Below are 25410 nucleotides of genomic sequence, written 5' to 3' on the forward strand. Positions count from 1 at the left end.
CCTAGCGGAGGAGCCTGATGTGCGGCTCGATCCCAGAACGCTGGGATCACGCCCTGAGCCAAAGGCAGACGCGTAACAACTGCGCCACCCAGGCGCCCCAAGATTCTTCATTTCTGATAAGCTCCCAGGGAGGCTCTGACTGGTGTTCACAGACGGGGAGGGGATATAACACACCTGGAAAGAGGTCTGGCACACAGGCTGCTGGGCCCAGCTTACAGTTCTCTCCCCTCCCTGCATGTCCTTTGATTCTCAAGTAATCAGAACACCTTCCATAGGCATTAAATATACGCCAGCGGAAAGAATGACATCCAGCTTTTGTCATTACTTCTTCTATAGTTATGAACAGAACTTTCTTCCTCTGACTTTATTCTAAACAGAAAAGTATTTTTGAAAACTGAAAAATCAGAAAAGCTCTATTTTTAAGAAAATAAAGAAAAAATTGTATTTGCAACATGATCCATTCTCTCGTGCTGGCCTAATCAATCTTAAAAATATATATATCCATAATTAACATGTTAATTTATCTGCTAATGATTTTTCCATTTTTGTGTAAATAACTAAATCATTTGGTTTTCTGGGGAAGTTTTAAAATTTGTCTTAAAGCAGCTTCTGGTTGGCTCAGTTCGAAGAGCATGTGACTCTTGATCTCCTGAGAATTCGAGACCCACACTGGGTGTAAAGACTACTAAAAAAACAAAAATAAATAAACTTAAAAAAATAAAAATAAAACCCTTTAAAATTAGTCTTTAAAAAAAAAGTAATCACTTCCTTCGGATGTACCTTTTACTTTTAAAGCAGCACAATAAAAAATTAGGCCATCTTAGTAAAGGAAACATCTAGAACACACTTCCGACTCTCTAGACTAACAGCCCTATAAATAAATCAACTAGCATTACTCTTATCCAAAGGTAGATCTTTGGCACGGTTTCCACGGTTTCTCCGCTGATTTTCTGTGATTTTAGCCCACAAGTGACTGACTACCTCGGGGCCGGTTTCTGCACTTGTAAATGTTAAGTTGGCTGCAGGCGGAGGAAAGTGACACGTGACCTGGTGTTTGCGGCTCCCCAGAAAGGAAACAAGGACAGGATATACTTTCATTTCTAGGATGTTTACCTCGACGGTTTGACGGGTTTTTGCCGCGAGTGTGCCAGTGAGTGCACGCACACAAGGGCTGTTACTTTTGAGCGGCCGAGGAAGGGGCCCGGGACTCGGGGCGGCACTGACACAATGTCAAGGGGCCGCCGCTCAACGTGGCGGGCCAGGGTTCGGCCGGCGCGCCCGCGGCCCCGCGCCGCCGCCTCCGGGCTGCTCTCCGGCCCTCCTCACGCTGCCGCGCGCGGGCGCTCCGCCCAGCCCCCCACGGGCGCGCGTTTCGGAGGCTGCAGGCGCGGAGGGGGCGCCCGCGAGCCCGAGGCCGTCCCCCCCACGTCCCCTCACGTCCCCACCGAGCAGGCAAAATGGAGGCGGCGGGCGCGTTCCCGCCGGGCGGGGCTCCGGCGCGGCCCGAAGGTCCGCCAGACGCGGGCGGCCAGAGCCGGTCCTCACCCCGGCCGCCGCGGGTGTCCGCAGCCCGGCAGCCTCCGGCGTGGCGCCTGCGGCGCAACGGCCGGGGCGAGGCTGTGGAGGCGGGGTGCCGGCGGCCGCGAGCAAGGACGCCATTATCGGGCTCGCCCGCCGGAGCCGCGGCTCGGAGCTCCCGGGGTGGGAGGCGGTGGGGGAGGGGGAGCGGGAAGGGGAGGCAGGGGGAGTGGGGGGAGCGGGGGGAGGAGGGAGGGGACAAGAAGAGGGAGGGGGCGGGGCTCAGGAGGCGGCGGGGAGGCTGCGGGCGCTGGCGAGGGCGGCGTGCGCTGCAGGGCGCGTCAGTGGCCCCAGCCCTGTGGGCCCTCTCCCCGCGGGGCGGACTCCGCTGGAGGGCGGCCCACCCCGCCCGGAGCGTCCCCTTGCGGGCCCGGGTCGCGGCGGGCGGCTCTTACCTGTGCCTTCCCTTTCTTTATCGTCCGCCATCTTGTTGCGGAGCCGTCGCCCGGGAGATGCCTGGCGTCACCCTAGGTCGCGGCGTCCTTGCCCCCTCCAGCCCCCGCGCGAGTCTACCCTGGGGCACCGGCGGCTCCGATCCCTGAGGGCGGGAGACCCCAGGGCGGGGGCGGGGGGAGGCTCCGAACGCGCGCCCCTCCCCCCGCGCGCGCCCACGTCCCCTCCCCCCTCCTTCCCGCGGCGCGAGCGCGGCCTTCTCCGGCCTCGGGGGCCGAGGGAGTGAGAGCGCCTCGGGCCCTGCTTTCCCTCCTCCTGACCCGCGTGGGGACCCGAGGACTCGGCTCCCTCCCCGCCCGAGGGTACGACGTGGCGCCGCGCGGGATTGGCGCTGCGGACTGGAAAGCGCGGCGGGAGAGCCGAGGTCGCACCTCGCGGCTGCCCGGGAGGCCGGGACGCCGGGCGGGCGCGGGGGCGTCCAGGCGGCGACGGCGCGAACCCGGGGCCGCGGAGCAAACACGGAGTTGTCAAGGCGGCCGTTGCTGACACAAACTGGAAGGTTCTCATGGCAACGGAGACGTGGCCGCCTGGCCGCCTCTACACCGAGGTTAAATGTCCCCTTGCTCGTGAGGTTTGACGTGACCTCCAGCTAAGGTTACTACGAAGTCGTACCTCCCGCGTGTCTCAAACTCCGCAGCTGTCGCAGGACGTTAGGTGTCTGGCTCGTTCTACTAGAACGTTTCCTTTCTGAAATGATTTTTGAATTATGTGGTTCAAACGAATATAAAACTTTAAAGGTAATGTTGGATGATTTTTAAGTGCGTTCGCGTACTGGTTTAAAGGACGTTATGTGAAAATGTATGAACGGTTAACTAAATGTTGAAGCCTTCAAAGGACAAGGTACTAGTACGGGATGATTTTCTTAACATGCTTGTTACGCTCCTTTTAGTCTGGTCCTGTAATCGCTCAGTAAACCCGAAAGTAAACAATTCTTCATTAAAATAGCTTTTTTCTAGAGCAGGTACTCCTTTGGTGCTATGACCAGCGTTCTCTTTGAAATTGATGAGAAACGATTGAATCATCACAAAATGGCTTCTGTTAGGAGATAGATACTTACATAAAATGAATACGGTTGTTTACAGTAAATTCTGGACACCCCAGAATATGCGAAAGTAATCATTAGCGTTCACACAATATTTAAATTTCGTAGTCATTATAGTCTAGTTGTTTGTTTTTAAAGACGCCCTCTTTGCATACAGATAATGAAGGGCTTTGAAATAAACGTAGGAAAACCTCAGCTTTGGGCTCAGGTTGACTTCTCACTCACTGTGCCTTCTCCTAGGCTGCTGGCACTTTCCTGTTTTCTGGAAGGGCTTCCCCCACCCCTCTCCCGGCCCAGCATTCACCGACCCACAGACACACGTCTGCTTGCTCGCAGTCAGCAATGACCTCCCTGAAGGTCACCTACTCCATGCAGCTCTCCGGGTCAACCTCTTCCTCTGTGGTCCAAAGCTCCCATTCTAGAGCTTCTCCCATTGATTTGCAATGACTTTGTATATTTGCTTGTACTGTAAGCTCTTGAGGACAGGAAACACTTTATTTGTCCCCATATCCCCGGTGCCTACAATTTTTAAATTCTTGGTCTGAAATAATATATGTTTTAAAAATTAAGATAGGAGTTAGTCTTCTCAATGACTTAGCAAGAATTATTTAGATTATTCCAGACCACATTAGTCTCTATTTCTCTGAATTTGTACAGCAGATTTAAGACCATACTGTTTCTCTAAATTGGGATGAGTAAAAAAGCAGTGTATATTAACCCCTCCACTCCAGGTAGGTTCAGAGACAGAAGCCTGATCGTGTACATCTTTTATGTACCCACAGTACTTTGCCTAATTTGGGAACATGTATTAGGAGATAAATACATATTTTTCAATTGACTAATTAACTGATTGCATATGAAAGTGTATCATTATTGTGGAAAACTCCACAAAGTGAAAAAGTGGTTATCCAAATAGCAAAATAGAGGCCCACAGTGCCAGTGAGTAATTATCTGCCTTATGCTACCTGACTTGACTTTCCACTTTTCTTTGGTTGTAGAAAACTAACTTCTGATTGTATTACAATTTTAACTTTTAAAATATTATTAGCTTTCTTTGGACAACAGCAGAACCATTTCTTACTACGGCTTTGAGTAACTTTGTAATACCATATGCCACTCAAGTGTTCTTTCACTTACGATTCTCAGAGTGATTTTTCATGAGTTTTTCTGAAATTCCAAACTGGAAAATTATTTTTGGTCCCACTCAGACATTATACAGTCTTAGGGCTAAATCAAACTACTAGCCTATTAAAAAAAAAAAAACAAGGACATAGTTTTAGACAATGACATGCTTGATTAATTATTCAGTGGGGCCCGATGGATATGTACAGGTTATGTCCTTTTGCGTGTTTGAATTTATAGTGAGTTGAATCTGTTCTCACGGGCTGGTTCCACGCAGGTGAGGGGACACAGATGTTTCATCTGAATACAGTTGACTCAGTTACTGAAGATGTGGCTGAAATGGAAAGGGTAAGTGGTGTAAGGTAAAATCAGAGTCAAAAAATCTTCACACCATGTCTACTTTCCTATTCCGGGGGTAATTGAAACCTCCTTGGATTAGGAATAATTAAAAAAACATGGACTGACATGATCTTAGGCAAGTCATTTATTTCATCTTTTTAAAACTCCATTAACTTGGGACGCCTGAGCAGCTCAGTTGGTTACGTGGCTGACTCTCGGTTTCGGCTCAGGTCATGGATCTCTGGGTCCTGAGGTGGAGTCCCACATGGGGCTGCGTGCTCAGCATAAAGTCTGCTTGTCCCTCTACCTGCTCGCTAGCTCTCTTTCTAAAATAAATATTTAAAAAAATAAAAGAAAAAGAAAACTGTTAACTCGGGGGCTCCTGGGTGGCTTAGTCGGTGAAGTGTCTGCCTTCGGCTCAGGTCAGGATCTCAGGGTCCTGGGCTCCCTGCTCAGTGGGGAGTCTGCCTCTCCCTTTCCCTCTGCCTGCCCCCTCCCTTCTGCTCGCCCCTGCTCCTGCGCGCGCTTTGTCTCTCAAATAAAATCTTTAACACAAAACAAAAACTCTGTTAACTCAGAAAAATAGAAACGGCAATGTGCAAAACTCCTTATCTTGGAGTTTCCATGAGATCCAATAGATGTAACTGAAAGCTTTTCAAAGCTTAAGAACTTGCAAGGAAATCCACTTTCTTTGAGATAAACCCCCATTTCCACGTAGGAAGGAGCCCTCGGAGGTCAAACTCCAACTTCTTTCCTGAGATTCAGCTTCCCCTGGGAGAGTTCGCTTTTCCAGTGCTTTCCTACACAACAGGAGGTGGTCTGATTCCAGGCCTCACACCCTTCACTGCATAACATAACATACGTGATAGAGCTTAGCATCTTCAGCGTGCGGCCCCTTCCTCGTTTCCACTTTTCCATTTTTAGGCCTCAAGCAGAAGTGGCTTTAAGCATATCTCGACTCCTTGAGCTCTAGACCCAGGAAATTACAGGGAGGCAGTTACTTCCCTGGTTTGTCTAATTCCAGTTTCCTAAAGAAGGTTACAGCCCTTCCCTAGATGATTAACATCAAGAAGGTCCAGCCCTGGGGCGCGCGGCTGGCTCAGTTGGTAGAGCACGTGACTCTTGGATCTTGGGGTGGTGAGTTTGAGCCCCACATTGGGTGTAGAGATTACTTAATAAAATCATGAAAAAAAAAAAGTCCAGCCCTTCAGGACACCATCTGTACCTATAGGTGAGTAACCTTACCCTGGGGTCTCAACATGAAAACCTGACCAGAATACAACAGAATAACGGCTTGGTTTCATTAGGGTTATAGCAATAAAAATAACTCTTCTAATTTGTATACATTATCTCTTAATCCTTATGAGGCTGATAGTGGTATCCCTGTTTTACAGATGAAAAAGCTACATCTTCCCATTAAAGGCCTGCTTAAGGTCTCAGTCAACAAGAGAGCTGGCTAGGAATCTAGTTCTGACTTCAGAGCCCCTGTGCGATGCCACTTCTGAATAAATATATCATTGTTATATCCTGTTTAGTAACGTGAATATTTAGAGAAGGGCAACAGTCCTGGGCAGAATTAGTCACCTTCCTCCCCCTCATTTTTTTACCGCTGCAAAACACCACCCAAAGCCACTGGCAGAGACTTAGGGACTCTGAGGGAACCAGATAACGCCATACACATTGTCCCCGTCTGGACAAAGACTTGAGGTCCTAGCTTTCTGAAGGCAGAAGAAGGAGACAAAACTCACACTCTCTGAGAGTGACCCCCCTGCCCCGCCCTCCCCCCCCCCCCCCCCCCCCCCGTGCCCCAGTGGTCTGCTCATCTTCTCTTCCTTCCCCACTCCCTGCAGACTGAGATTTCAGGCATCTGGAGAAAGACAGAGAACTGTGTTAAATTCTTGGCCCCGGACAAGAGCATTTTCAGAGCCAGAGCTGCTCTGGGCTTTTCAGGGACCCAAAGCAGGAAGCTGGGACTACAGCACTTGTGGGCAGCTTGAAAGTAAATGTTACGTGAAACCACGGCTCTTAAAGCATTTCGAAAAATCACACTCCTGGCCCTATGTTTCTCAAAAGCACATGTTGCTGTCTGTTCCACTTCAAAACACACACTGACACGGCGAGTCACTGTTTAATTCATCACTGAAACATTTCCTGTCCTAAGCAGCACTTTTCAGGGACCCTCAGCGCTAGGCAACTTGTGGTGAGTCTCTGTTCTTTCATTGAAAAATAAGACCGGAGAGGCGAAGGGGGGGTAGAAGCTGACCCAGAGAGTCAGTAAATGTCTACGATTGCTCCCATAACCTCTTCCCCCCAGAACTGTGAAAATAGAGAAAAAGCATAGAATGATGCTGGTAATTGACTTGGGAATGATTTTTTAGTTCCAGCTCCAAAAATAATCTTTGAAAATTAAGTTTCATTTATGTCAACATTTCCGTAAGGAGATAATGCTGTGTGGAAGAATCAAGCTAATAGGATTTTAAACAGACCCAGGATGGAACGCACTGCCCGTTAGCTATTTGACTTTGGCCATGTCATTTCTCCCCTGGACCCCGTGTCCCCACCCGCGGTGATGTGGAGGTTAGAGGGACATACGGAGACGATTGACCAGTTTGGACATGATGCCCCCTCTGCGGCTCCCTCGACGTCTGGCCTGACTGCATTTCTTTGGACCCTGGCTGGCTGAGTCTTCAATGGCTCCCCAGCCGGTAGACGTACTATTTCGGTGTGCTTACTGTGTTCTCGGAACTTTGCCAAGCAGTTTACAGGGACTATCGGGCTTACTCATCACAATACCCCCGTAAGAAGGAGACTAGTATGATTCCCGCATGAAAGACGAAGAAACCCAGAGTGAAGGTCCCCAAATGGCTTCTCTAAGGAAAAGCCGCTTTTCTACTGCTGTGCCCCAAAGTCTTCTGATTTTCCTGAATCTTTCGTTTCCTCCCTCTGCCAGGTCCCAGGGACTGGCCTGCTCTACCCACTCTTGAAGGAGGCATCATCTGCCAATGGGGCAAGAGGAAGGGGGCTCGGTCATCTCTATCTCTCTGGCCCCACCATCCTTGCTACCCTTAAATACAATCATGTACACTTTTTTCTTTTTTTTAATGTTAAGGGTTTTGCTGCTGATGAGGAAAGAAATAGGATAATAAAATTAACAGAAGGGGACATTATACACATCCTGGAATCCTAGCGATATTTTATTTTTTATTTTTATTTTTTTTAATTTATTTATGTGACAGAGATAGAGACAGCCAGCGAGAGAGGGAACACAAGCAGGGGGAGTGGGAGAGGAAGAAGCAGGCTCCCAGCAGAGGAGCCCGATGTGGGACTTGATCCCGGAACGCCGGGATCACGCCCTGAGCCGAAGGCAGACGCTTAACGACTGTGCCACCCAGGCGCCCCCCTAGCGATATTTTAGAGATATGGCTCCTGATTCGTAAAGTTCTCGACTCTGAGTCTCTGAGACGGTAAGAGGGTGTGCTTGGCCCATGCGGCCCTTTTCCTTCACCCTACCGTTTCAATGCTACCACTACCATAATTAATTTTCCTTCCCAGAGTTTACACAGATTAACGCCAGTTGACATGGCTCTTACAGGACAAAAGAAAAATAGCCTGAGGGATAAATAAATAGTTCTAGATAGATGTATATACGGATTTTTAAATTTCTTTATATAGCACTATTATTTTGTATTATAGACAATTCCAATACCATTTGCAGCCTTAGAATTGAGGAGAAATTGGCTCCATGCTGTGCCTCGCCTTGCCTGCATAGGCCTGGCCTATGATTAGGGCCACTTACTAAAATGTCTGCAAATAACACTCAGTTGAGACTCAACATTCTTGTGAATTGGAAGCTAACTGCTTGCTGCATTCCCACTTTCCCTAGTAACTCCCCCAGAACAGGGATCTGCAACCCCAACCCCAGCAGACACGATCACTAAGCAAAACAATACAAACCCACAAAGATTAAAAATCTCCAGTATTGCTGGGTTTTTCTTCATACTCTTCTTTTTTCGGGTCAGCTATATTTTCAAGAAGGTAAGGGAAGGTGTGAGATTGAGAGTGAATGGTGCAGCTGGAGAGAGGTTAGAAAGGAAGTTATTTTTAGGAAGGCTTGGGTGGGAAGGGAAAGTCTATCTCACACACAGAGAGAGGGGGCAGGTGCGGCACAGCCAGGGGAGGGCTGGCTACCTGGGAGAGGGTTGACTACTTCTCTAGACCCACTCATTTCTTCTCACATGCTCCCAACCCTTCCCCACCACAGCTTAAAAGGAAGTCAGCCCAAATGCCTGGGGGGCATATAGCCAGAGGGCACCGTCTTGTTCATGTTACCCTCCCTCTCCATTCTCACAGGAGGAAGGTTCACTCAGTACAGAAAACATGAAGTGCCTACTGTGTGCAGGACCGTCTGCTAGGCACACTTGGATTTCACAAACATGATAGCTGACACCTGCTCTCTATTTGCTGAGATACCTTTTGAGCTGGTAGTTTTAAGCTAGCAGGTTTTTGTTTGGGTTTTGGTTTGAGTTGGGTTGGTTTTTTTTTTTTTTTTTTTTTTAAGATTTATTTATTAGAGAGAGAGACAGAGGCAGGACGCACAGCAGGGGAAGGGGCAGAGGAAGAGGCAAAGCAGATTCCCCACTGAGTGAGGGGCCCAATGTGGGGCTCCATCCCAGGACCCCGAGATCATGACCTGAGCCAAAGTCAGATGCTTAACTGACCGAGCCACCCAGGCGCCCCATGGTTTGGGGGGGTTTTTTGGGGGTTTTTTTGGTCCCAAATTTACTAAGTTATTGACCCACAAAACTGAAATACTCACCCACCATAGCTACTTTCTCCTTCAAATGATGTATAGTGCATACTATACCCTTACTGTGGCCAGAGTGGTTCATATCTACAACATGTGATCAATTCTCAATTATCCAGAACACCACAGAAGTATGTCATTGGGGGGAGGCGAAGAAAGGATGTCATTGGATTAGACTGACGGTGTCCTTCTCCAGGAGGTAAGAGGTGAGTTAAACCCCCATGTGAAGAGCAGGAAATTGTGAATTTAATTTGACAAAATCTATTCACTAGATTGTTTTATTTCAGTGCCTCAAATGGATCTTAAGGCCTTTGAATTCATTGACCTTTAACTGAGTAGAATATTAACTAGAAACTTAATACTAATTATAGCTATCTCGTAGGGGAGAGGGCTGTGTGTTGTATTTGTTCTAATCATACAACAATGCACCAAAAAAGCATGCAAAACCAAGCATATAATAAATACTTTTAAAATTAATGCCCACACACATAAAACCCTCCCTGAATCTTAAATAACTATGTCTGCACAGAATGAAGGCTTATGTATACCTCTTTTTAATGCCCTTCTCTTCAACATGTGAGTGCCCAGAGACTGTGACCCTTTCTTTATGTTAATTATTTTTTAAAAATGATCACTTTAACAATGACCAGCATAATGAGAGAGCCAGAGCTCTAGAATCCTGAATTTTATTTATCTTTTTCTCTGATATTCGGGAATTTCTACTGCTAGAATTGCTGTGGAATATTTATCAGACCTCTGTGTCTTTAAAGTGGGCATAACATCTTTACCACTGGATTACACATATGCTTTGAAATCTTAGGATGGTAATTATTATCTCGTACATGAAGTATCACTTACCTAGTAACAAGGCAAGCAGAATTTAAGGATCAAGCATGTTAAATAGGATCAGGATGTTGATAATGTTAAAGGCAAATTTCACATCCAATCCAGGGTCTACATACCTATATGCCATCCAAGACTGTTACACTCTTGTCTGTCCAGCTTTGAGCTATCCTGGCAATGGATGCTTCTTCATGGTCCATAACAGTACCCTACATTAGAGTAAGGTGGACAAGAATAATATCAGTTAGATATAATCCCAGTTTTATTTTTTTAATGAATCTTTATTTTTATATTATTATTATTATATTACTGTTATTTGAGAGAGAGAGGGGGGGGGGGGTAGGAGGTGCAGAGGAAGAGGGAGAGAGAGAATCTTGAGCAGGCTCCACACCCAGTGTGAGCCCAACATGGGGCTTGATCTCATGACCCTGAGATCATGACCTGAGCTGAAACCAAGAGTCGGTCACAACCGACTGAGCCACCCAGGCACCCCATAGAATCCCAATTTTAAAAAGGACTAAGCTTTGGGGCAGCTGGGTGGCTCAGTCAGTTAAGCATCCGACTTTGGCTCAGGTCATGATCTCAGGGTCCTGGGGTCCAGCCCCACGTCGCGATGGGCTCCCCACTCAGTGGGGAGCCTGCTTCTCCCTCTCCCTCTGCCGCTCCCCCTCCTCGTGTGCTGTCTCTCTCTCAAATAAATAAAATCTTTTTTATTTTTTTAAAGATTTTATTTATTTATTTGACAGAAAGAGAGAGAGGGAGCACAAGCAGGGGGAGCGGCAGACTCCAGCTTGATTCCAGAACCCTGGGATCATGACCTGACCCTAAGGCAGACACTGAACTGACTGAGCCACCCGGGTGCCCCTAAATAAAATATTTTTTTAAAAAAGAGGATTAAGCCTCAATAGCATTCTTCATTTGTTTTTATTAATAGGCTTTATTTTTTAGAGCAAAAAAATTAAGCAGATCTCATTTTGGCCCCCCCATCATTTCCCCATTATTAAAATTTTCTATTAATGTAATCGTACTCTTTTTATTATATTTTAAAAATTGGAGACGGTTATTGCTTTGGTGAATAAGAAAAGTATTCGTGATCGTAAGCAGTTGGACCTATTAACTACTGACAGAGGAAGTACTTTCACACCATCTATACCCAGACTAAGATTATTTTATTTGGTGGAAATTCCCATATTTAAACAGCTAATCAGCTAAATTTGCAACCAAACAAAGAAAGCACTAAACTTGCAACATTAAACTATAGACGAAGGTTCTGCTCTTAACCGTCCCCTTGGCCAGTGGCTTTGGCCGAATCTCTTAAGCTCCGTGGAAGTCTGTGTTGGATTAGAAAAGCCAAAAGATGCCTTTCAAGCTCAAAATGTTATTAGTTTATTAATCCCCTGTTGCCCAAATGAGTGGTAGACTATGTCAGGTGGCTCATAATTTTTTTAAATTTACATAGTTGGGTTTTCAAAATATGTCCTTAAAAATCGAGCACCTCAAACCCATCATTTCACAAATATTGCTTCAGATGAAACTAAATTTTAAAAATTATTCAATTGATGTCAAATTAGAGAAAATGTTATCCAATTGTGCAAGTAACATGGACATGACAAAAACCAGAAGTAAAGAGCAACTGAATAAAGTTTGGGAACACCGGATTAATCAATGAACCAATCCATTCAAGAAACTGTGTCAAACACGGCCTTGTCCCTGAGCTCTTCTTTTTCAACTGTATTCTCTAGATAATTTGGCTCAATTAATGAACAGGTACATCGGAACTGACGGGGGGGGGGGGAACGACACAGTATAATAAGAAAGGTACTATGTTAGAGAAATGCCCAGGGGCGAGGGAGCGCTGAACAGAGCAATTAGATCTAATTCCAAAACACCTTCAATATTTCTGGAAACTAGACAAAGTCTACAGGGCCAATTTGTGAATAGAGAGAAGGACTGGTGAAACCTGTCTTAAAGTTTTCATCATCTCCTCGTCTTACAGGGCCTGGAACTTGATGTACTCACTGGGACGCTATCCTAGGGATTGAGATCATTTGTAGGTTTCTCAAGTCAAACGCTGTCATGGTCTGTCTGCAGACCGCCCCATCCCCTTGGCACCAACCCCACCGGCCCTCCCTCTGGGAGGAGAGGAGACATTTGATTCATCTTTACATGAAGTTTTCAAGTGCCCGAAGCCCGTGGCTCGCTCTTTAATGCACGTGCGGAACATCGAAGTCCGTCTTCATAACCCGTACACCTTTGCCCGATGCCTGAAACAAATACTTGCTGGACCAAAAATGTAGGCAAGTTATGAACGACCCGTGAACCACTTCTGCTAAAGGCACATGGAAGATGCCAGTGATTTGAAATGTTGTCATGTTTCCATTTTTTTTAGATTTTTCCCTGTCCTGCGCCTATGTGTCCTAAGGCGAAGAACTTGGCACATGTCTCCTTTCTCCACTGGGTCTCACGCGGCTGCTGTAGCGCTCGGCCCTTGCAGAGAGCGGACGACCGTTTCTGTCGTGTGCAAAGCCTGCCCTTGAAGATAATCCGCCATTCCACGCAATGTCCTGTGTTCCAAGTTTCAGTTAAGGATCTGCTTTTTAAGGGACGCCTGAGTGGCTCAGTCGGTTCAGCATCCGACTCTCGATTTCAGCTCAGGTCGTGATCTCATGGTCGTGGGATTGAGCCCTGAGACAGGCTCCGTGCTCTGCGTGGAGCCTCCTTGAGATTCTCCCTCTGCCCCTCCCCCTGTTCTTGCTCTCTCCTAAATAAATGAATTTTAAAAAATAATAATAACAACAATCTGCTCTTTAAGTGTGGGTTGCCTTCCTTGATGAATGCCTATTGTTTCTTTGCCAAAGAGTGAAAAATCTCTTTTTTTTTCCTTTAGTTCTTGGGAAAAATCAGTCCTTGATTGCAGTAATCAGCTTATCCCAGGTACTTAGTGATATCTATGCCCTCCGTTACTTTTATAAAATAATAACTAATATGTGGAATCCTATGTGCTAGGCACAAAACTACATGTAGGACTTTTAACCTTCACACCAACCCTATGAGTTTGTATGGACCAAAGTGAGTTATGAACCCAGCTAGTCTGAGTCCAAAACCCACACTATTCACCACTCTATGTTTTTGTCCCTAGTAATCCTATTTTGGTTCATGTTTTACAAATAAACCTCTCTCAAACTTTTTTTAAGGAAAAGGGTTATTGCTCCTTAATTAATAAATCAATATAACGGTGAGTCCTGTAACTTTTTAAAAAAATCCTTTATACAGTACCCCAAGAATTCAGTTCTCAAATGTATCTTTACACCTGTATTTTTATGGAACGATTTGCTTGATGTGATGTTCTGTTTCAAGTTATAATACACACCCATCTGTCATTCTCTTCTTGCCGTTTATGGAATAAGATTATGTGAGTTAGGGACACACGTTTCATGGCTTCCTCCCCAAAGAATCATGCACACAGCTGGGACACTTGGGCTACTGCAAAAAAGGAAACTGTGTGCTCGAAACAGCTTTAAAGTCAGGGGCTGAAGAAGAAGCAAAGCTCCAGCCTTCTCCTGAAAGCCATTTGTGCTTCCGGGGAAGGAGTCCTTGGCACAGAAATTGGCGTTTTTATCTGACATACCGGCTCCCAGGGTTTCAAATGACAGCGACAGAGCAAGAACCCAACTTTCTAAGTCTGCCACTGCGAACTTGCTGGACGCAGAGGGAATAGCTCTGAATGTGGCTTTTGTGCCCCATCCTTTCTAGTTACCTACTAGCCTCGCCATGCTGTGCACCTGTCCCCCGGACATTCCAGACGTGAACTGTCCTCTCTCCTGCACTTGAAGATCTTAAGGAAATGCAAGTGGTTGTAGTGTATCTGGGACGTGTTAATCAGTACCAAAGCCTCAAAAGAATGGGTTTATAAATGATGCCATTGCAGAGAAATAAGGACGGATAGGTCCTCTTTGTTTATTTATTTGCATATGTGTAGATATATATGCATGCATGTGTGTGCGTGTACGTATTTTCTGCGGCAGAGAAGGGCTAGACCGAATTTGAAATGGCGGTGGGTAATCGCATACAAGTGCATAATCGGTTTACGCCTGCTATTCTCTTCTGTTGCAACCGCTGTCACTGCTTTCTGTGACTTGGTATTAGATTGAATTTCTACTCCTGCTATGTTTAGAATCTATTTTTAACTTGGCCAACTGATTTACTATGGAGCCATGTGAGTGTTGCTATTTTTAAATATATAATAGTTGTCCCTGGAACCCAGTTAAAGCCCTGGAGAAGACCATTGTATGCCCACACTGCTGTACCCTACATGTTCCAGGATGTAAGATAATGATTTTAAAAGATTTTGTTACTGAGTTCCTGCCTTATGAGAGGCAACAGGCTGCCTGCTTTCAAATGTTTTCTCATTTGATACTCAGAAAAAAAAAATCTCGTGTTGCTAGAGACTTCTTGCCTTCCCAGCACATTGTAACTCTACATGTAATTGTAAAGCTGTGGACTGAGCATGGGTATTGATGCCAGGCGGTCCTGAGTTCAAATCCTGTCTTTGTCGCGTGTTAGCTCTGTGAATTTGAGCAAATTCCCCAGCCTGAGTCTCAGCTTTTTCACTTGCCAAATGGGAAAAGAGCCAAGTAGTTGTGAAGAAACCCTGGGCTGATGAGCGCGTCTGGCACAAAACAGCAGCCCCGGAAAAGGTGGGCATTGTTACTTTGTATTATTCTGAGTTCCTTCTCGTCCTGGAAGAGAAAAGGTCCAAGAGCTCGGAAGACGCATCGGTTAAATGCTCACTCCGCGGCTCCTGGAGCTCTTTGACGGGGCGGTCTCGATCTGAGGGGCTGGAAGCCAAGCAGTCACCCCATTCAGCATTTGAACAACCGCCAGACCTTTCAGTTGGGGCCTTTTGCCCGTGGGAGTCCTGACACACCTGCTAGAACTTGGGGAGGGAGTCCTGGTAATTGTTTAACAGAATATTAGCTTTGCGCGGGTGTGTCTTGGCCTGCTTGGTCTCAATACGGCTTAGAAAGAAGCAGCAATGACACACACAGCGACAGGGCCAATCCTTGGCCTCCTGTGTCTACACCCCACCGGGTCTGGGTTAATACCCCTGGGTGAGGATTTCAGAATCCCCGTCCTGTCCTCCAGGAGACCCACCAGATGCTCTCTGGGTCAAGGGCCGGCGGAGCTCTGCGAAGTGGTCTGGGTGACACCCCGTGACTTTGAGATAACAGCCTCGTGTGCCTCCGCCGTTCCCGGGACTCCTTAGGAACGGTCTCTACCGCCTGCGACTGGACGGTCCTGTTAGGAGACACTGGTACAGCTCGTCCAGGTTGGGGTAGGCGTTAGCAGAGCCGGGCTGCTGAGTCCGGTGAGGAAGGACGAGCTCCTAGGTCTGAGCACCTAGCGTTCTGCCGGGCACTTCACCAGGGAGGCTTTACCGTTGCTCCGGGGAAATGAGCGGGGAGATCTTCCTCCCACTGCGTTTGCGGAGCGTGAAATCTCTCGTAGCTCAAAATCACACTCTTCCGGGCGCCTGGCAGGCCCAGTGAGTGGAGCGTATGACTCTTGATCTTGGGGTCGTGAGTTCAAGCCCCACGCTGGGTGTGGGGATTGCTTAAAAATAAGATCTTAAAAAAAGAAAAGAGAAGGGGCGCCTGGGTGGCACAGCGGTTAAGCGTCTGCCTGTGGCTCAGGGCTGTGATCCCTGCATTATGGGATCGAGCCCCGCATCGGGCTCCTCCGCTATGAGCCTGCTTCTTCCTCTCCCACTCCCCCTGCCTGTGTTCCCTCTCTCGCTGGCTGTCTCTCTCTTTGTCCAATAAATAAACAAAATCTTTGAGAAGAAAAAGCAAAGCAAACTCTTTTATAGGACTATTTCAAGAAACAAATCCTTTTCTTCTGGTATCTGCACAAACTGGAAAGAATTACGAGTCCCCTCGCACTGAACACCCACTGCTGACCAATGTCTCCTACCGCACAACATACTTACCAGAAATATTTGCAGGATGTAAGTTTGATTGTCTGGTCCCAGTGCGGGTCTTCCTGGACCTTCTCAAGCAGTCGGGTGCTTACCCACTCCTCGAGCGCAAGGACTTCGGTGTTCATTTGTCTCGTATTTGCCAAATCACCTAATACAGGGCTCTGTCTTGTCAGCTTCACAGCAGTTACTGTGGCAAAGGACATTTCCATGGTGCTGGCTCAGTCCTAAAGACAGAAACATTGTCTTTCTTTCTTTCTTTTTTGTTGTTTTTAAGATTTTATTTATTTGTCAGAGAGAGAGAGCACAAGCAGGGGGAGCAGCAGAGGGAGAGGGAGAAGCAGGCTCCCCACTGAGCAAGGAGTCCGATGCAGGACTCGATCCCGGGGCCCTGGGATCATGACCTGAGCTGGAGGCTTAACCAACTGAGCCACCTAGGCATCCCAAGACAGAAACATTTTCTAAGCAAGTATTTTTGCATAAAATTTCACAAACTGAAGGGCTCTCATTTTGTGTTATAAAACTTTATGAGTCATCCTTGGAGATGGTGGTTTTGTTTGTTTGTTTTGTTTTGTTTTGTTTTGTTTTGTATTGTTTAGGTTGTATTTTAAGTAATCTCTACACCCAGTGTGGGGCCCAAACTCAGGACCCTGAGATGAAGAGTCGTTCTCTCCACAACTGAGCCGGCCCGGTGCCCTGAGGATGGTTGATATCTTTAATGTCTCTCTCTTGCGCACAATTTTCTTTGGAAAACTCTTGTTTTATTTGCCTTAAACAGGCAGTCGGGACTCGTGGAAATTGTTGATTGTTCATAGAATACAATCTTGTCAGCAAAAATCAAATATAAAACCACAAAAATGTCTTACATATAAAAGTTATACAGTTGCCCAAAATATTTGAAAAACTAGATTTTGATACCTTCACATCTAAATTGAGCTTATTATCCTATTCGTTATGGTTTAAAAGTGTCCATGTTTTAAAATTTGATGTTCTCAGTAAAGTTTTTGCAATGGGTCAGGCATCTTTTTAGAAACAATTTATTGTTAATTGGAATGGCTGGGAGGCAGTGTTTAGTTGTTATAAAGTAAACCTATTTTAATGTGGTTCATGTCACTGATTTAACTCACATATATTATCAGACTTTAATGGGACTTTTCAGGGACTTTGGTTTCTTTGTTATCAAAGCTTTGAGATTTTATAAAAAGAAGCTTTCAGTGAAAAGGATAGTGTTATTTAAAATTCTTTTTCCACTCCTTCAAAGGATTAACTATTTTTTGAATCAGTAATATATGCATGGGGCACAAAATTCAAAAAGTACAAAGGTTGTATAGAGAAAAGAAAGTCTCCTTCCCTGTCTTCCATCAGCCTAAAATCTCTCTCTAGATATAGTTATCAGGTTTTTTGTGTTTGTTCTACTTTTTAAAAACCACACGCAAATATTTATATTATTTAATTAACGTCTTATTACCTTCCTGTTAGAATAACCAGGAACCAGGAAAATGTCATAGCATATAATCCTTCCAAAATTCTACACAAAGTCTTTATTTTACATGTGAAGCCCAGAGAAAATAAAATTTGCTTATTTTCTCTGAGCCTGGGGAAAGTCTTGCATCGCAGAGTAATATACTGATAGTAAAGTAATCCCCACCACAGATGATGAGAGAAAGAACCGAATGACTATATTGCGTATTTTAACTAAGTAGAAAACTAGTTCATTCAAGCGAAAGATCACAATGAAATATTTTTTAATTATTTGATAATCAGTTTTGCATATACTGCTTCATTGTCTGACTTACAAATCCCTGAACCAAAGCTTTCCATGAATCTATATAGGATTTGAAAAAATCTAATTTCCCCTCACTAGAAAACTTTCTCTTCCTAAGAATTTTTTTTTTTAAGATGCCATGTTCAAAAAAACAGTATGTGCTGGACACTTTAAATATGTTATGTCTGGAGTTCCCGGGTGGCTCAGTCAGTTAAGCATCTGCCTTTGGCGCAGGTCGTGATCCTGGGGTCCTGGGATCAAGTCCCGTGTCAGGCTCCCTGCTCAGTAGGAAGTCTGCTTCTCCCTCTCCCTCTGTCCTTCCCTCACTCATGCTCCCTCAGCTCTCTCTCTCTCTTAAATAAATAAATACATTAATTAATTAATTAATTAATTATTAATACGTTATGTCTAATCCTCATAACAACCTTGTGAGGTTGGCTTTCTTGCCCTTTGTGTAGATGGGAAAGCCAAGGCTCTAAGAACAGTCACTTGCCACCGGATCATAACAGTAAGTGCAGACCTGGGGTGCACACCTTGCTCTAATGACCCAAGTCACCGCCCACAATGTCGTTTGAAACACAGAATCTCCTACGCTGGGAACAGGGCGCATTGCTTGACAGCGTGGATCTCATTTCATCAAGGTATGTGCCAGAAACCTGAAGACACGCTTGTACACAAATTATGGTCAGGGAAACTCGGTGAAGATAGATGTAGGTAAAGTGAGAATAGATAAAATGGCCAGAACCTTCAAAACGTTGATTAGCAGCCAATGTACTATTCTTGGGAGTAGATACAATATGGCTCTATCCTCAGCCCTGTTCTGACCAACATTTTATTACTGCTTGGGACCAGAGCAGTGACTGTAATACAGTAGGATATGTAAACCTATTGAATAAATGAATGAATAATATTTGTACTGTGCTGATTATCTCTTAAGCTGTCACAAAGTTTCAAGCCACAAGAATCATATCAAACAGGTAATTTCAGATTAAAATATCATAATAGGCAAATATGATAGGTCAAGGCTAAAACAATAACATTTAATAGGGATAAATGTTAAATCCTAAACTTAGTCTTCCATAATCAATTTTACAATGAGAAGACATGGGCATTGAGCCTTGAAGTGTGGAAGGAAGGAAGGAAGGAAGGAAGGAAGGAAGGAAGGAAGGAAGGAAGGAAGGAAGGAAGGGGAAGAGAGGAAGAGAGGACAGAAGGAAGGTGGTTTGTACTTTCATGGATAAAAACCTCAAAATGAGGGGCACCTGGGTGGCTCAGTTGGCTAAGCGTCCAACTCTTGATTTCATTTCAGGTCATGATCTCATGGTCATGAGATCGAGCCCCACATTGGACTCTCACAGAGTCTGCTTGAGATTCTTCCTCCCTTTTCCTCTGGCTCTCCCCCTGCTCATTCGAGTGCTTTCTCTCTCTCTCTAAAATAAAATAAATAAATAGAATCTTTAAAAAAAAACTCAAAATGAGGCTAATAATGATTCAGCTACTGAATGAACTTAATATACAATTAAGGAACAACATAAGCAAGGGTATTCCTTGGGTTTGCTCTACAATAGAAAGACTCCGTCTGGAATATGTTTCAAACCCTGGGTCCCTCATGTTAACAGAAACAATAGGGACCGAAAAGAATCCACAGGAAAGTGACAAGGGTGCTGAGCAGAATTAAGTCGGACCCATGAAGAGTAGTGATAGAACCTGGGATTTTAGTCCAGAGACCAATAATCTGTGCAGGCGTGACGGCTATCTTCAAGAACTTGGGCGGAGTATGGGAAAGGAATCATATCTGCAGCCTATTCTTGGACCAGAGAGTCACAGTTGGAAGATTCCTCACCCACCCGTCCTCTGCAGCTTGAATCACAGATGATCACTCATACACATATCCGAACGAGAACAAAACACAGAGTTATTGATCTGGAACCTAAACTCATGGTTTTCAGGATGTGGACTCAAGACCGGTGGCACCAGCATTACCTGGGATCCTGTCAGAAGTATAAAGCCTTTGGACCCCTTCCCAGATCTACAGAATCAGGAACTGTGGAGGTGGGGCCCAGCGTCCTGTTTCACTAGCCTTCCAGGTGGTTCTGATGCCCACTCAAACATGACAACCATTACAGATCGTCAGATGTAGGTGTTTGGCCTAAAATCTCGATAGCAAGGTTTGAAAAACCTTCCTTCTCTTCAGTGATTCCTATTCATCTGTCTTTGAACAGATCCAAGCATTCATCCAATCCATTCTGTGTAATGGGTGTTTGTTAGTTTTTTGGCTACACGGTTTCCAATGAGGATTGATCTCCCATTTTATGAGTCGTAGGGGGAGACCAAGTGTTCCACTACATATGCCAAAGCGTCCAGATACTCTCTCTTCCAACCCTCTGGGAGCAGGGAGGGGACGTGTGAGCCAGGATGGCAAATTAGTTGCCCCCACCCAGAACTCTGGATGTTGAGCATGTGACACAAAGACAAAGCAACCGTTAAGAATCCATTGAGCAAGGTCTAGGGGTAGTAGGTGGCAGGAGTGCCTGATGCCCGTCCAAGAGGTTTCTATGGGATGACCTTGGTTGAGGGACCTTTAAATGAGTTAGGCAGAGTTCATTTCTGTGGCTTCCAACCAAGAACCAGAAAGATACATACCTGGGGCTCCTGGGTGGCTCAGTCATTAAGCATCTGCCTTCGGCTCAGGGCGTGATCCCAGGGTCCTGGGATCGAGCCCTGCATCTGGCTCCCTGCTCTGCTGGGAGCCTGCTTCTTCCTCTCCCACTCCCCCTGCTTGTGTTCCCTCTTTCGCTGTGTCTCTCTCTGCCAAATAAATAAATAATATATTTTTAAAAAAGAAGAAGAAAGAAAGGTATATACCTGCTCATTCCCTGCACATTCCATATTCAATGAAGCCCTTGGATTGTTTTCTCTGTTTTAGACAATGACAAAACTAGGTAATCAATGCTGGCCAACATCAGCAAGGAGCAGAACAAATGGCTGAAGCCAGTGGCTGGACGTTGGGGTTCTTATGCCCCATGACATTGTGTCTTCAGAAGAGATCTCAAGTGCTTCCCAGAATAATCCAATATTGCTTGGTTTTGTAGAAAATTTTATTAAATCGCCAATAGCTATACCACCCAAATATGAAATATTCTCACCAAAGAAATTGAAGCTGACTCTAATTAAGCTTCCAGAGCTAGCTTTCATTTACAGGAAATGGGGGTAGGAGCTGGAGAGACAATGGAACAGTGAGTTAAATGGCACTAGAAGGAAAATCCAAAATGTGGGATATTGTGTCGGACAACTAGACCAGTATCTTTCCTAAGTCAATGGCATTGAGAAAAGAGGTATGGAAGAGGGAAGGAGATCACCCTACACCCAAAGAAACCAAAGAGATGTGACCACCAAATGTAATATGTACATTTTGTTTGGATTTTGATTCCAACAAACCAACTGCGACATAAGAAGAAGAGTACACTTACAGTAAAAATATAAAAAGAAAACAATTGCTCCAAAGCCCATTATCTACATGGTGCCATAAAGCACATCGTTGATTTTCCATAAATGTGAAATAAGAAAATGATTTGCATGTAATTATTTAAAAAAAAACAACACCCTGTGGGAAAGAACACCTGAGAGGTTAAGACTTGTGAGATCTAATTATGGTTATTGCTCTGTGACCCTGAACAAATGACATAGTACACTCAGCTGCAAATGGGAAGAACCTTATGAAATGGCTATTTGAAGTCCCTCATAAAAGCTCTGGTAGAGAGCATGATGACCATGAGTGCTATAGAGCTCCACGTTAGAGGAACAGTCCAGGGGTGCGTTACACAGCCTCTGAGATGGTCCTCGATGGTCTCCTCCACCTCTTAGTCACATCCTGTGTAATTCCCCTCCCTGTCACTGTGATCTCCCTTCAGAGATTTCAGTTATTAAAAAGGACAACAGGTGCATAATGAACGGGGCGGGGGGGGGAAGGTGGGGAAAGGCATCAGCCTGTCTTCCTACTTAGGAACAGATTTTACCTAAAAACAATCTCACATCATGACCATGAATTGATGATTCTGTATATCTCCGCAGCTGGAATAGAAAGTAACATTGTTCATGGGAGAACAGGTGTCTGAATGAAGTATAGGTGCGTTAAGAAAGGAAGAGGGCCACAAGTACATCTCTTTTTTAAAAAAATTGTGCCACCTTCAGCGGTTAAGTGTCTGCCTCCGGCTCAGGGCATGATCCCGGCGTTATGGGATCGAGCCCCACATCAGGCTCCTCCGCTATGAGCCTGCTTCTTCCTCTCCCACTCCCCCTGCTTGTGTTCCCTCTCTCACTGGCTGTCTGTCTCTGTCGAATAAATAAATTTAAAAAATCTTTATAAATAAATAAATAAATAAATAAATAAATAAATAAATAGTGCCACCTTAACCATTTTTGAGCATACAGTTCAGTAGTCCGGAGTATGTTCCCGTTGTTGTGCAACAGATCTCTAGAACTTCGCATCCTGTAGAAGTGAAACTCTATATCCATTAAACAACAGCTGGTCGTCCCCCCCACCCCCTCACCCCAGCTCCCTCCAGCTCCTGGTAACCACTGTTCTACTTTCTGTTCCTACGAACTTGACTACCGTAGATACCTCAAATAAGTGGAGTCCTAGAGCATGTGTCATTTTGTGACGGGCTTATTTCACTTAGCAGAATGTTCTCAAGGCTCAGGATTTCCCTCCTTTTTAAATACTATCCCATTGTATGTATATGCTCCATTCTGTTTATTCATCTATCTATTCATGGACATTTGGTTTGCTTCCACCTCTTGGCTATTGTGAATAATGCTGCTATGAACAGGAGTGTGGAAGTGTTTGAGACCCTGCTTTCAGATCTTTTGGGTATATACCCAGAAGTGGGATGGCTGGCTATGGTAGTTTTATTTGTAATTTTTCGAAGAACTGTTGTACTGTTTGTCATGGTGGCTGCACCGGCTTCCAGTCCCACTGACACCGAGCAGGAATCCAATTTCTCCACATCTTCCAACACTTATAATTTTCTGATTTCTTGATAGTAGCCATCATAGGGGGGTGCAGGTGGTATCTCATCGTGGTTTGATTTGCATTTCTCTAACGATTAGTGATGTCGACCATCTTCTCATGCACTTGTTGGCTATTTGTATATCACCTTGGGAGAAATGTCTATTCAAGCCCATTGCCCATTTTTAAATTGGGTTATTTGGTTTTTGGTTGTTGAGTTGTAGTAGTTCTATACTTTGAATATTTTTTGAAGATTTATTTATTTATTTTAGAGAGAGAGGGAGAGAGCAAGAGAGCCTGGGGTGGGGCGGGGCAGAGGCAGATGGAAAAGAGAATCTCAAGCAGACTCCACGCTGAGTGCAGAGCCTGATGCAGGGCTTGATCTCACACCCCTGAGATCACGACCTGAGCCGAAACCAAGAGTCAGACGCTTAACTGACTGCATCACGCAGGCACCCCTATATATTCTGAATATGAACCCCTTATCTGACTTGCAAATATTTTCTCCCATTCTGTAGGTTGCCTTTTCACTCCATTGATTATGTCCTTTGATGAACAGTTTTTAAGTCTGCTGTCGTCCAATTTGTCAATTCACGCTATTGTTGCCTGTGCTCCCGCATTCCAAGAGATCACTGCCAAGTCTAGTGTCATCAAGTTTTCCCAAATGTTGTCTTTGAGGAGTTTAGTCTGGAGTCCTTAATCCATTTTGATTTAATTATTGTATGTGGAATGAGATAATACCCCAAGTTTATTCTTTCCTAGATGGACGGCCAGTTTTCCCAACCCCAGTCGTTGAAGACACTGTTCTTCCCCCATCGAGTGGACTTGACACCCTGTTGAAGATCATTTGACCATATATGTGAGCATTTATTTATGGACTCTGTTCCATTCCATTGGTCTATACTTGTCCTTATGCCAGTACCACACTGTTTTGATGTGTAATATGTAGCTTTGTAATATGTTTTGATCTAAGGAAGTTGAATCCTCCAATTTTGTTCTTTTTGGCTATTCAGAGTCCCTTGCAATTCCATATGAATTTTCAGATTTTTTTCTATTTCCAGAAAAAATGTCATTGAGATTTTGATTGGGATTGCATGAATCTCTAGATTGCCTTGGGTAATATGGACATCTTAACATGATTAAATCTTTAATCCACAAATACAGGGTTTCTTTCCACTTATTTGTGTTTTCTTTAAATTCGTTCAGCAATGTTTTATAGTTCCATTGTATAAGTCTTTCACCTCCTTGGTTACGTTTACTCCTGAATATTTTAATCTTTTTGATGCTACTGTAAATAGAAATTTTTAAATTTCCTTTTTTAATTGTTAACGGTTAGTGTATAGACACATTCCATTTTTAAAAAACAGTAATGTACTCTTTCTGTTAAGGAATTTTCATATTCCGGAGACTTTGGTTTTTTACCAATGCCGCAGAGGAGTTGTTTTATGGGCTTGACGTGCATCTGGAATAAGTGAAGAATGCTGTGAAAATCAGAACGTTAGTAACGTATGCATTTGCCTAAAAAGCTGTGCAAACTTGGGAGTTCCTATTGGATGTGGTCCGATTTGTGCATTTACCCACAATTAGAGGAATAGAGGAATCCACAGGAGCACTGACATTCGGAAAGTAACTTCTTTGCACAGCCCCAACAGCAGAGGGTTTGTGACAGGGCCCTTAATGACTACCCCACCCCAGGCCTTTGAAGGGAAACACTGAACCCTGTATCGGTTAGGACTCTTTCAGCTGTACTTGACAGAGAACCTTCTTAAACTGCCTCAGCCAGGAGACAGCATACGCGTAACTCTAGTGTCTACAAGCAGGACTGGATTTTGCCTTTACTGATCCAGGAGTTGAAATAATGTGACCAAGCTCCAGTGCCAGCCTTAGACCAGAGCAAGGGGAGCCCCTACCCTGGACCCTGCAGTGAAGGGCCTGGATACCCCAAATCTGGAAAAGTAAAAATAATAATAATAAAAATAATAAATTACCTTATAATATAATATAATAAAATAAAATCCCACTCAGTCTTCCAGAGAGTTTTCGGCATTTGGTAAACATGGAGTGGAGGGAAACCCCAGGGGACAGATGCAGTGCCATCGTCAGTACAGAAGCCCCCTGAGCTGAGGGAGACATGGGGAGAGAAGATTCCGGCCCCTGCCCTGAAGAACCACACAAAACATTTCTGGTGTTTTAATTCGACTGCCCTGAGCGGAGAAGTCTAGACCTGCGTGTGTCCACAGGTGGCTGTCAAACGTTTCAAATGTAGCTATTCCGTGCTGAGATACAAGAGTGAAAAACACACTGGAATTTGAAGACTAGTACAAAAGAAGTAAGTAAAATACCTCCTTAATAAGTTTTTATATTGATTACATGTTGAAATAACACTTTCACCCGTTTCTCTTAACTTTTTGTAACGTGGCCATTAACTTTTGTTTAATAACCTCTGTATCTGATACTGTATTTCCATGAGCTCACTCGG

At 44.8% G+C, this 25410-nt stretch overlaps 1 protein-coding gene and 2 long non-coding RNA genes across 6 annotated transcripts in view; 1 reads left to right on the forward strand and 2 right to left on the reverse strand.

Annotated features, from left to right (window-relative positions):
* The window catches only part of DRC8 (dynein regulatory complex subunit 8), a 149417-nt gene extending 146870 nt beyond the window's left edge, over window positions 1–2547 (reverse strand). The window contains exon 1 of one of the 3 annotated variants that reach the window (XM_087859576.1): window positions 1974–2547. In XM_087859576.1, coding sequence (XP_087715702.1) covers window positions 1974–2004 — 31 coding nt within the window. In that variant the 5' untranslated portion in view covers window positions 2005–2547. The remainder of the gene's footprint in view (window positions 1–1973) is intronic. The other 2 variants (XM_087859577.1, XM_045796256.2) reach the window with 2 other exon arrangements.
* Window positions 2548–2576: 29 nt separating this feature from the next.
* LOC123791467 (uncharacterized) lies at window positions 2577–12992 on the forward strand. 2 transcript variants are annotated; one of them, XR_015723280.1, is made up of 4 exons: window positions 2577–4543; window positions 9458–9544; window positions 12178–12478; window positions 12571–12992. It is a non-coding gene; the product is annotated as an uncharacterized LOC123791467 (long non-coding RNA). The 2 variants fall into 2 exon arrangements; XR_006779385.2 differs by having other exon boundaries at window positions 12178–12474.
* LOC148110700 (uncharacterized) overlaps window positions 10312–25410 on the reverse strand; it is a 29375-nt gene continuing 14276 nt past the window's right edge. Inside the window, exons 4-6 of the long non-coding RNA XR_015723281.1 lie at window positions 20567–20731; window positions 16171–16385; window positions 10312–10390 (exon numbers count right to left, since the gene is read on the reverse strand). This is a non-coding gene — a long non-coding RNA (uncharacterized LOC148110700). The remainder of the gene's footprint in view (window positions 10391–16170; window positions 16386–20566; window positions 20732–25410) is intronic.

The sequence above is a fragment of the Ursus americanus genome, chromosome 2 (assembly GCF_024610735.1).
Source record: "Ursus americanus isolate L20-20 chromosome 2, mUrsAme1.1.p, whole genome shotgun sequence".
NCBI classification, from domain to species: Eukaryota; Metazoa; Chordata; class Mammalia; order Carnivora; family Ursidae; genus Ursus; species Ursus americanus.